The sequence below is a fragment of the Bombus fervidus genome, chromosome 9, assembly GCF_041682495.2.
Source record: "Bombus fervidus isolate BK054 chromosome 9, iyBomFerv1, whole genome shotgun sequence".
Taxonomy (NCBI): Eukaryota; Metazoa; Arthropoda; class Insecta; order Hymenoptera; family Apidae; genus Bombus; species Bombus fervidus.
Window position 1 is genome coordinate 4111020 of NC_091525.1, and position 13101 is coordinate 4124120.

The window sequence follows — 13101 nt, forward strand, 5'->3', positions numbered from 1 at the left end:
ATCATACTATTCGAATATCGAAATTAATTTCATGAAACCAAAGTTCCAGACCCTTTTCCTGTTAACTCTCCTATTAATCTTCAGCTCACATTGCTGGATCATAGATGGCACATAATGATATGAGTAGGATTTTTAAATTAATTAATTTCAACTTCCATTCTGTATTTTTCCTGGGTCTTTCGTAAAGTAGTAAATATAAATAGAGATACCGTGAAGTCCACTAATTTAAGCAATTTCTACTTCAAGTTGTTATAATTCAAAAATAACCGGATTACAATATATCGGTTATGGGGCAACTTTCGATGAGAACCTCATCCGAACAAGTATATGTTCTATAAAACGTTCAACAATCACTTCCTGCAAGGTAATTACTTATTATATACAGTTCGTAGAAAATTGTTATAAAGAAATCAATTATTTCGAAACTCCTCTGAACTCCTGATGCCGTTAAAATGTCAGTGTTTTACGGGTGTTTTGTGCCTTCATTTTGCTTATATCGGAGAGCACGTTGATTCACGACCGATTCAAGCTGCAAGCTATAAAAACCTGTAATTACTGCGACGGTGAAATTTGTGGCTCTCAAATATTAGTTCGCAACGAGGTGCATATTTTTTCCATGTTTCGCAAACCGCCCTAATATCCCAACGTTATGAGCTTTCGTTTTTTAGTTCTCAGAATAAACATTTCCCAACAAAGGGTAATTGATTTCGATCCACTTTTCGTTGAATCAATTAACTTCGTTCCGTTTCTGCTGAAACAACTACATTATTTGCTTTCTCACTGTTCGCGTTTCCACGCACTTTTAATAATAACTGTATGGTCCAATTAGCTGATGCTTCGTTTTCAGTTTGCCCGTATTTTTTGAACGAATGGTACTCAGTCTGACATTATTAAATGTAGCGTTGTGAAATTTACCGTTGGAACCAGCCAGCGATAAAAACATTCGTACTTTTTAAACTAATAACTGGTAAATAATTTTGAAAATCTTACACTTTGCTTCGTTTTTATTCCAACTTTTTTCAACAACACTTAAACATCGTTAAAAGCTATAAGATTCTAAAAATTTATTTTCCTTTTAAAATTATGTACGATTCGGTGAACGAACATAACAGTTAAAGGAATAGTAACTATTAATGATTCAGAATTTAGGATGTTTAAAGGAACAAAGTGTATATTGAAACTAATACTCAAATATGATATAAATAACCAACGAAATTTTAACTAAAAGTTAAAAAAGCACAGCACAAAGATTGAGTTGTTATACAACACAGGCTTTTCTCAGTGAAGTGGATGCTATCTTCAAAAAGAAAGTAACATCGTGATCATAATTGCTAACTTTCTGATACTCATCTGTTTACGACTAATTTAAGTTTCAAAGCACGTTGGCGCAAGTCAGATGAGCGTAAGAAGCTAGAAGAATGATTAATTCAATGGTTAGTTGAACGATCCGTTCCGAGCAAGCAAAACGAACACCAGGGAGAGAAGTGGGCGCGTGCTATTAATTAATCTTGCGCTCGATAACGTTTACCGCGAAGGTCGTGGTAAAACTTGCTAAAAGCGAGGAAGACCCTTGAGAAATGTTTCGATATATCAGCGTTAAGCCGCACTGTCAGACGCACTCGGATATTACGCTGAATGGTGCTGATGGATACTAGGAGACTCCTCTCTGTCAGCCACTTGATACACCCATTTCTGAGCACTTCTGACAATTCGTAGGAGATAGTGTGTATCGCTTCTTATTCGACTTTCGCAGTTCCAAAGTATTTGCAAAAATATGCAATAGCTCGCGAACGTATTCGAACAGACCATTTTTTTACGAATACATCGTAAGAAACTTTTATCATACCGTATGAATGTATGGTAAGAAGCCTTTTGCAATTTAGTTAGCATTGTAACGAGACACGACTATCGTGATAATAATAGTCAAATTTGAAACAAATCCGAAATTGTATATACAAGTTACAAGACTTCGCGAGGCGTATTCAGTAAGTGCTTCTAGTAAATGCCCTGTAACTTCCATATATATTTTTAGATCTTTTTCATATTTTACCAATGTGAAATAGATTAAAAATCTTGTGTATTATATAACATTTTAAAACAACCATTTAAATAACATAATATAACGTAAATAATATAATTGATTAATATAACGTGAGTTTTATAGTTGAAGCCCTATCACGCTTGAAATCCTCCGATCTTAGGTATGCACCGACATTAATGCACCAGTTCAGACTTCTCTCTTAGCCATCGCTACGGTTGACCTCCCCTTTTCTTATTCTCGCAAAAATACGATCTCCTGTGTAAAAGAAGTGGACCTTGTACTCTGCGTTCTTCCATGCGAACTTCGCGTTGGTGCGCACGGTAGGAAGTCGACATCTGTGCAGTTTTAACGTGGTCGGTGGCGTTAGAGATATCCAGTCACTGGAATACCTGAATTTCCTAGTACGAGACTATGCATCGTTGAATATTATCAGCGTAAATAAAACTCTGGAATCTTCGTACCATTTTTCAATATACTTATCCTGATCTGAAACCAGGATAAGGAAACCTCGCGTTGTTATGCATCGCGTGAGTGGTGCATTGTTCGAAACTATGAATGGAACGTTTCCCATTCATGGAATCTGTTCGAGACATGTCCCTTCTTGAAGTATCCAGGAATAATTAACGATTAATATCCAGCAAAAAATTATCGTTTTAGATATCGCAGTGTAAGACTTTTAAAACGATATCAAGTTTTTATTCGATTTTTTAAACATAACTTACATAATTACATAATTTACATTATTACACAATTCATTAATTAATAAAAATGATATACATTGTTACATAATTTATCCACTTTTTAAGTAAATATAATAATTGTAATATGAGAGAATACCGAAGAAATGTTCTAATCTGAAAAAGAAAATAAGGAGGGTGCGTGTATTGCTATGTAAAGAAAAGCGAAAATTGCGTTTCAGTGACAAATACGGCAGAAATTTAGGAATACCGCCTATGAGCTTTTTTGCGTCGATTCATCAAGCAAGTTTTGTTACAGTTCCAGGCACGGATACGCTACGTGGAATCTTCACCACGTGGCAGAGCAATCTGTGACCGCAAAAATCACAGGTCTCGTAAAAACAGCACAATGTTTCACGAGAGTGATGAAATATGGCGATGACCGTCAAACATATCTAGAAATGTTAACAAATTCTGTAATACCTTCTACTTTTAGAAGTTTAATGCTGTTGATATGAAAATCTCACAGCAAACATACGGAGTAAGTTTATATCAAAACTACGAATGTTTAAAAATAAATTTTTATTTAGATGCTGATAGTAACTAAAATTATGAAATTAATTAAATGGAGCAATTAGATGGTGATTATTGATGAAAATTGAGAATATAAATATACAGTTGAAAATATATTCTACTCATAAAATCTTTCTTTGTATATTAAAAATTAACTGAAACAATTCAGTATTTTGGTGGTCAAATAGTTGAGTTCACGGGAAACTAAAAATATACTATTATTAATTTGTATAATTTTTACTTAACTATAAATTATGAATCTCAAGAGTGTCAAGACAATTATTATAGAGACATAGGCGAGAGCCTAAAATTGAAAAAAATTATAGATGAATTTTATTGTAATTATTCATCTAATTTGATAGTTTATGCGATGAATAAAATATACACTAACGTATCAACAATTTGACTAAAAAATACGTGCAAATACGTACAGAAATATCAAAAAGCTGCTAATAATAGGAGAGACACCCTATGACTTTTAAACGGGAGTGTATTTGTGTATGCAATACTCCCTGCAAACGAAGACGTCGGACGAAAGCAGCGAAAAGACGGGCACACTCTTTAATCTCTGGCTCTTTGGACGATAATCTTTCTCTGCCAGCGTAATTGCTTAACCCATGCAGGTAATAAGGTTATCCAGCGGTCATCATCGATCAAGGCCTTAAATCGATCGAATCACCGACTCTCCGTTGGCTTAACGCGCTTCGAGGAGCCGACCCCGTTACCGTGAGGTGTAATTCTCTTCCATTCGATTGGGCAAAGTAGTTCACGTATACCTATAAAGAGAATCGTCGACTATTGATGGAAGACTGTTCTCGTATTTCTTTCTTTGTCCTCCCATTCCTTTGGTCGTTTCCGTCGTGTTTTCTGGCCTACGCCAACGATCCTCGTTTTCATCGACGCGACGTTCCTTTTGTCATTGTAGTATCTTTGCAGTTTCACCTTTAACTCTTCTCGTCTAAAACCCTTGACGTCGACCTCGACTCTCTTTCTCTTCTTCCAACCTCTCGGTATCTTTTCGTCCACCACTTGTTCGCTGTCTCAGTTTGTGCACCTTTTTCTGCGAGATCTCGCAACGAGCCGAGTCACTCGAAGGTAAATTATCTCACCTCCGTTGAAGGGCACATCTCGAGGAACATATAGTACGTATTTAAGCCAAGAATCGACCTTGGGGGTTCTTCTTAAACTGCGCGAACGTGTCGATGAATGGACGAGCTTTATCGCGTCTTCTGAAGTGTTATCATGCGAATTACATATATTATATTATATTATATTATATTACATTATATTATGTTATGTATTACATAAATATATGTATAGACTATGGATTTTTATGCAAATTCATATTTTTGGGAATATAGTTACAAGATTAGAGCCTTGGTAGAAAATTGATTTATATACCATTATATTTATGTTGAATATTTATTATTATATTATTATAGTATCATAGGAAGCACTATAGTTTGGCTGTTTTATATATTTTTTCATTTTAATGTGTATTCTGTGCAAGTTTGTACTTTCAGATCTGTCATAAATGCATAAAAGCGCCAGTCTATTTATACATTTTGCTAATAGAAATCACAATACATCTATACCATAAAATTTACTATAATCGTGTTTATTATAATACCAAATTGTACCAAATCATGAAATTTATTTTATCACGAGCACTCTAAGAAATTTCATATCGTGTGCCGCCGATGTTCACCGTGACAAACGTGTTAAAAACCGCGTTCACGCATGAATCTTGTTGCGGATAAGTGAAAACTTTAAAGGGATTAACTATCATCCGTTGACGAATATGGAGCTTCTAACTTTATTGATCCAGTTATTTTTGCTCGGTCGCTTTCATACTAATCGGAAATTTTATTTATATTTTCTTGAACATAATGGATTACAAAATATCATGTTCGTAGTGGATCTTATTTTGATTATCTTACAAAACAGAATTTTTTTAGAGAAAGTTAATCTCGGTATTTCTGCAATCGTATCTCGAGATTAAAATCTATTATTTTTCGAATGAGAGTTAGTTACATAAGATTCAATTTTCTCACAAACGGGACGTAATTTGAAGCAAACACGAGTTACAACGTGGATTAATTAATTTGAAATGTTAAAAAACGGAGAAGTAAATGGTGATAGGGATGGTGATTCTGTACAGTTGTAATAGAAACGCTTCAGGACAGGACGTTCTACATAGAACGTAACTCTTAAATTATTTTTCAACGAGAATTTAATTGAACTCTTAAATTCCTTCCAACATTTCTACCGACGACTCCGAGTTAAAGTATTTAAATAATCTATCGTATTTTAATATATTAACCCTAATTTTCACACTTTACGATAATTGTAAAATTTAATAAATTGTAGCCTGTAGAGAAACTAACTTAATATCAATATATTTTGCGATAAAACATTTCGGTAAAAACGAAATAAAATTAATATTTTTTTTCACTTTTATGTTTCTCCAAAATTAATGATTTGTGCTACGTATTTTATGCTACGTTTCTTCTCATATTTTTACTGCGATGTGAAAGCTGTCAAATCGCAATACAAACATTTAATTAAGAGGCGGAGCGGCAAAGGAATACGGAGCAAATGTCGTTTCGTTTCATTTCACGATTTATACGAAACTTTGGAATTTTTCATTGCACTCTAAAAACTTTTATCTTCATAGAAACGCTAGAGTTGCACCTTTCCCAGTCTCAATCGTTACGCGTACACGGATATCTCGTTACAACGGGGCACATCACAAAAGATTTCTCGTTCGATTTTACTTCCAACTTCCTGTGGTCGCGACATCCATGAGAAACGTTCGAATTTACATAACAATCGATTTAGCATTCGGCCTCCATTCCCAAAGACGTCGAATTACCCAAATTGAATACATCTAGAAGCCATGAAACAAATAAAATAAATCGCAAGCCACATTGTCGTCGACACGGCAATAGCTAAGACAGAAATGATGCGAATACATCGGAATCGGTTAAAGAAAAATCGTAGAAGGTACCTAATGAATTAACAATTGAAGATCGCAGGAAGAAATCCTCGCTGCTTCTTTTGCACAAACCAATAATATGTCATCACAACAAGTTTCTCATTATCGTAAGAAAATTACGTAATTCAGCGATATGTATCGCTTCATAACATAGGCACCTTGTTGTCAGGGACGAAACGAATCATTCAACTTTCGGTTTGGTTATTCACGAAAGATAACATACCAATAAGTTACTTTTAACGAAAGGTATTCTGTTGCAGTTGCCTGAATAGAGCGGATTTAATCAGGGTGCACGACGGTACGGATTCAGGGGCGCCCACAATAGCTGTGCTCTGCAACCAAGGAACGGAAGTGGAAGTACTCAGCACCGGGTCAGACCTGTACGTCGAGTTCGTCGCTAATTCCGAGTGGCCGGGCCAGGGTTTCAAGGCGATGTTCCAATTCCAGCCATTGGACGATGCGCCGCATCCTGGTGGGTAACGAAAGACACCCACGAAAGACAAAGATAGTTTATATCGGTGGATTTTCATAATGTCAGGAAACAATCTCTTCCCCTCGATTCCATCTGAATTTCCGTCATACCGTGTTGTTTGAATAATCAAAAGCTTCGAACTACAGTCGCTGAAAGCCAAAGTCTTAAGGAATCATTAGCGTACGAATTGTCATCGTAGAATTGCAATCAACTCTCTGGAATTTTCTGTCATTACCAGAACTCGTTCATTTTTCATGCATCAATTTCCGTGGTTTAATCGACGCCCGGTTCACTCGTGTTTCTCAACTTTTGCAGTCGAAATTTACGGTGATTCCGTGGCTGACATCTCAGATTGTTCGAAATTTCTGCGAAGTTCGTTTCACCAGTGTTAAGCAAGTTTGTGGTTTCTAAATGACGAATGGCGAAAATCTTTTCTCGACTGTAAAAAGTTACGGCTACCTATTAATCTTAATCAGAATCAGAAGTTGCAATAATATTCTACGGAATAATCGTTCTTTTGTTTGATGAATGCTATGCAATAAAAATAAAATGTGTTTCTGTTGAAAAATCCTAGGAAAATAGTTCCATTCATATTTATCGTCGCTCGAACTTTTTCTAGAATAATTCATGATTTATGTATTGCGGTTAACTGGAAATGGTAAAACAGATTATGCAATAAAATTTAACGCAATAACAAAACTGACTGAATAACAATACCCGTGAGTTTTAACAAGGTTTTGAAACAGATGGTTTTCGGTTTTAGAAATAGATAAACATGAAACATTATTAAACAAATGTTGTCAAATTCGATACTCTGCAGTTTCTGTCGTCGGTATCATAGATTCATCAGAGTAATCGCTTTGCAAGCTCCACGAGGAGTGTCGCTAAGATCAAACACGAAAGCGCTTCTCGCAGAACTTGCGAGAAGCTTTCAACCCTTACGTTCACCCTATCGGTAAAGCAGAATTCACAGCTTTCCGACATACCGTAAAGCAGAGCTTTGGTTAAACTGCTCTTTAACTTTTCATTTATCCACCCAATTGCTATCCCTTTAGATAATTTCTGTAAGCTCCTCTCGTTCGAGAAATACCAACGAAGCACGAAATCTGCCACCTCCTTGGAACGTGTTATCGGTGCGACAGTCTATTTGCATAAATTCGTTATTACGCGGACGATAACATTGGTATCCCTTGTTGGTTCAACCTCCTTACGCGTTACTGACACGTTAATCGCGGTCAAATTAATTAACGACCTCTTGACATTGACGCTGGTTTCTCTGTCGCTCCACTTGTCTTGTCGTTCCCTTCGTTAAATGGGGCCATCGTCGAATTTTGTTGATAATAATTTTTATAACGATCACATGATTAATGAAGGTTTTCCCGCGCGTCGTAAACGAAATTGCGAGCGGAATAAGGATGGTTTGCCTGGCTGACTATTTATGAGGTAATAAATCATGAATGGGGACCGTTTGCTAAGGTAGATTGGCCATGTTCCATTCGCATACGCGACTCCCAACTGTAATTAACGGCACTGTATATTCCGAGGATAATTACAATAATGTATTTCAGAGCCGGACAAGGTCGTCCCAGGGGCCGTTACCGGTAACCCCAAGCACTCGGTCATCGGACCGGCTGTCAGCGCTACCAGTAAGTATATCACTCTATGTCGTCGATTTATTATCCCTCTCAATCAATAATTTTCCATTTATCCGATTATCGTCCTATAGTATTCAGTCGGTAAGTGACTACTTCGGAGATAATCCGAAGGATTCATAGAAACGACGGACAAGATATATGCTTGAGCATAGAAAAGTAAGGAGTGCTGATTTATTAGCACAGTTAGTTGTTTCGATAGCCGAGATTGAAAAAATATAAATGTATAATCAGACGGTTAAAGTAGATGAGACGGTTTTAAGGAGATTTTAATTGACATTTTAAGATCGTTTTTTTTTTTTTATGTTGTACGTGTACTTTGCAAGTGAGACAACTCGCATAAGTTTTCCAGTAAAAGCGAAAAGCTATTTGGAAGCTTCCAAGAAACTATTTACTATACATATAATGTTAGTAAAAAAAAGTAGACTTTGTGAAACAATGGACAAATATTATTTGCGTCATTTCTGTCCCTTTTATGGTTCCGATGTTTTTGTAATCTCTCTGAATTGTTTTGAGTTGTGACGCTATTGATACACGCGAACATGATATATTTGAAACAAATAGTAATTTGATAATAATTATCAATTTAAGGTTCGTAATTGTTGTTATAGACAATAGCAATTTTTATATTTTGGGTTCGATAAATCTGGAAGTACAAGATGTAGTCTATTGGAATTTATATTTTCGTATTTGGAAAATTGAAAAACTAGAAAGTGTCGTAAATTCATATTTCATGGGGAATTTGTTTTAATTATATACGTCACGTAAGTACGATGAATGTTTTGAATATAGAGACGTCAGAGTTATGCAGTTAATTCAATGCAAGGTAAGCATATAAATATAATATACAGTTGCGTAAATTAATTTAGCTACTACTACGTGTAATAGTATATTAAGAGCTATAATTAGTCTAATCTTGCACAAATATTTATTGCATTGGCAACTAAGTGACTGCGTCATTAGATGGTAATGACAAAATCTGCAATCACTTAGTTGCCAACCCAATAGAAAGATATTCAGTAAATTAGTTAAAACTGTGATCTTTATTCTTCTCGGTATATAAATCTTGGAACATCATAGGAAATAGTCTATGTTAATCTAAATTGTTGGCTATATCAAACCATTCATTACAATTCTTCTTATTCGTACATTCTTAAAGTCATTGTTATTACGTGCTTTTTTCATCCAAACTTGCTTTATCCCTTCTACCATTTGTGCAAGGTAGTAAAAGTTTTAATAGTCGAAATCTAGAAAGCGGTTCAGCAGAAAATCAGCTCTCACTGAGAGAAATGTGTCTTGTAAAGTTAAATGGTCCGGAACATTCCAGCAATCCAAAATTTCTCTCGCTTGTGGAATGGTAATGTAACTAAATCCAAAATACCTATCAACTTGTCAATTAGTCTAGCGTATGTAGTGCACATATTATATGATACATATTGTATACTAACATATCATTCATTTGCATAATCTTTGTTATTTGTTAGTCTGTTATAATTCACAGATAATAATTTTCGGAAAAATGAACAAGACAAGCAGATAGAATTATACGTTGAATAATTGGTAAATCGTACTTATCGATTTTATAATTGATCATTCCTATAATTATATTAATAGGGAGCAATAATTATTAATTCATGATGTGTCGAAATTTATCTAATGTCTGGTATTCAGTAGCTGGACATGTGTATCAATATCAATTTACATGGTATCAGACACAAAATAATTGAAAAATATATAAATCATATACAGATGAATAATTACAGTTGGCGATACATTGATTTGGATCCGACGTATTATATTCACATTATTCTACGTACTTGTTTATTTAAAATTAAATTAATATCAAGGGACACGCATTTGTACAGTAAAATCTCGTTTATTGGAATATCAATTATTATTGATTTGGAGATTGTTCCTTGTTAGCAAATTGGAAATAGAGTAAAAATTGCTTAGTTTGAATATACTTTATTTTACCAATATAAAAAAAATCCAATATTTTTAAATAAAATCGTAGTGTATAGAAAAAACACTTCGCGTTACGATATATACGATATTGACATGCATAAAACATGTGTAAATCGAAGTACACAAGCAACGAAACCTCGATGTCCGATGTAAAATTTCACTTTATCCGGAAAGTTTTCTACAGACGAAGAAAAGCAAACGTAATAGCGGCGCATAGGTACTGTTTCTGTTGTTCAAACAGATTATTTTGATGTCTCGAACAACACGGTTGATACTCGCTGCGATATGATTTCTCCGGGAGTTCTTCGAATATAACTTTACCGGCTGAGTCGCATAAACTTTGCAAGTTGTGTGTACTTTCGGAGTCATCAGCCGCGTGTAACGCGCGTCCTGAAAGCTCGACGGAGAGACGAACTTTATATCTTTTTCATGAAAACTAGTTCCCCGGGTTATGAGCAGAAGCACTAAACTAAATTATTCGGTTGACAAGTACAAGGTGATCCAGCCTTTGTATACGAGTTCGCCAGTCTTCACTTTGACGTTCGTATCGATATTCGCGCATAGCAGCTGATATTTCCTTTCTTCTCGTGTATCACAATTCGATGCTTATTTCACATTGTTCTCCAAACAAACAGCAGGTAAAGAAACTGGAAACACAGTTTTCAACCTTCAAACGTTTCATAATTCTCCCTCTTAACTACCGTACGATACATGTTAGATTTGTATACAAAAATTAAAAATTGACGATTTAAAAAAAAAAAAATTAACAATTTCAAAGAATTGAAAGTCATCGTGACATCGTTTTCGAGAAAGTCGATTTCAAAATTGTATGAAATATGCTTGTGTTCCGAAATAGGTAAATCGATAGCTCATATAACGTAAACGTATGTTTGGAAAATCAATTTTTTCGAAAACGAAACCACATTTAGAAAGTTTTTATTCTTTATACTTCATTTATATGTTTTATAGAGAATTACACTCCGTAGAACCACATATATCCATCTGTTGAAAACAACATCTATACTATTGATGTTATACTAAAGAGACTGAAAGGAAACTTCTTGCTACGGTCATGTTTTATTGCGGACGTAATGATCCATATGCATTTTATTATCTGCTACTATCTTTCATACATTTCGTTCTTCTGTATAAAAGATTATTCAGATAAACTGGCATGATTAATTTATGAGATATTTTATGTAAATATCTTTATTAAAAAAGATTTCTGACACGCTTCTTCATTGCGTTCCAGGAACGATGTACGTTTCCACGGAGCGTTTGAGCTGCTTCAGGAATTTTTAATTAAATACTCTTTCTAATACTCCCAATTCTTTTTTTATGCAGAATACCGTGAGAATTTGAGCTATCTATAAAAATAGAATATATGATGTTATTTGTAAAAAGTTACATAATATGCGACTTTCCACACATACGAAAAAATTACATTTCTGAAAACGACATCCTCCCTTTTCTGTCCAGTGGCAATAAAAGAAGACTATACCCAATCACGTGTTCATTCTGTTTAATAAGTAATTAACATTAAAATCTCAGGTGTCGTAGTTTTTATTGTTTCCGATGCATTCACATAAATTTGATTTTCTTTTATTTCACATTTTTATTAAAACATTCTGCATATAAAATGTAATATATTGGTTCGATATATCGATATATCATTTCAAAAATTACCGCACAATCGTATTTGATTTCTAATTTGCGCGAAGTATGGCAGAACATAAGCAAACAAATAAATTATACTTTATTAAAATAAATTCATCTCGCAATCACTTGAAATCATTATATCTTTGTGATATAATATGTATCAATTCGTCATGCATGAAATTTGAAATAAAATACGTTAATTACTCCTGTCTCCGAAAATTATATATATAGGGCAATTGATCGTTAATATTTACAGTTGTACAGTACGTTCAACATTTCACTAAAAAGCAATCCATTGATTCTGAAATTAATGATAAAAATTATTGAATATAATTCGACGAAAAAGTATTCAACAGCAATGTTCCATCGAAATACTGTTGTTATACATATTTTTAAAACTACACGTAAAATAAGAAAAGTTATATACAGTCAAAATGATTGCCATCTTCTCTAGCTGGTAATCTTGCTATCTTCCAACTGGAATATAATTTCCAGAATTTGAAGTGTCAAAAATCATAAGAAACGTCTTGTAATTCGTAGAAAGAAGTTTGATGCTAAGTTAAAAATAACTAACTATAGTAAATAAGGATGCTAGTGGATTGACTAAATAAGTCAATGTTCCCTGGCCGATAGAATTAGTGTAGATGAACGTTCGATTTACGAAGTTAAAACAAACGTATATTGTAGAATACTGTTCCATATGTGACAAAGAGTAAAGTTTTAGCAGTTTCCTCAACGTTTCTCGCAATCGTTTACGTTCGTCGAAATTGTATCTATAGAAATGGTTACTGGTGACCATTACCTAAGTCCGATGCCCTTTAATTGATCTCGATTAATCCGGCAGGACGAATAATTCCAATATTCGGGCCGGCTTAACTTTAATCTCAATTTGTACACGGTCCCCGGGTGACAGTGTTTACCAATGTAAATCTATCCTGCGCAATACGGGGTGCAACAACACCAACGAAGTCTCATGAACGCGCGCAATGGTAACCTTTATCAGCACAACAGTATCCCGAGTGTGTTCGGGACTTAGCTCCGTTGAGAAGTTTGCTGCGTGGAAA

At 34.6% G+C, this 13101-nt stretch overlaps 1 protein-coding gene across 2 annotated transcripts in view; it reads left to right on the top strand.

The window, feature by feature from the left end:
- The window catches only part of Sol1, a 531756-nt gene that overhangs the window by 240233 nt on the left and 278422 nt on the right, over positions 1–13101 (top strand). For both annotated transcript variants that reach the window (XM_072010125.1, XM_072010126.1), the window contains exons 7-8: positions 6550–6761; positions 8330–8407. In XM_072010125.1, the coding sequence (XP_071866226.1) occupies positions 6550–6761; positions 8330–8407 (290 nt within the window). The remainder of the gene's footprint in view (positions 1–6549; positions 6762–8329; positions 8408–13101) is intronic.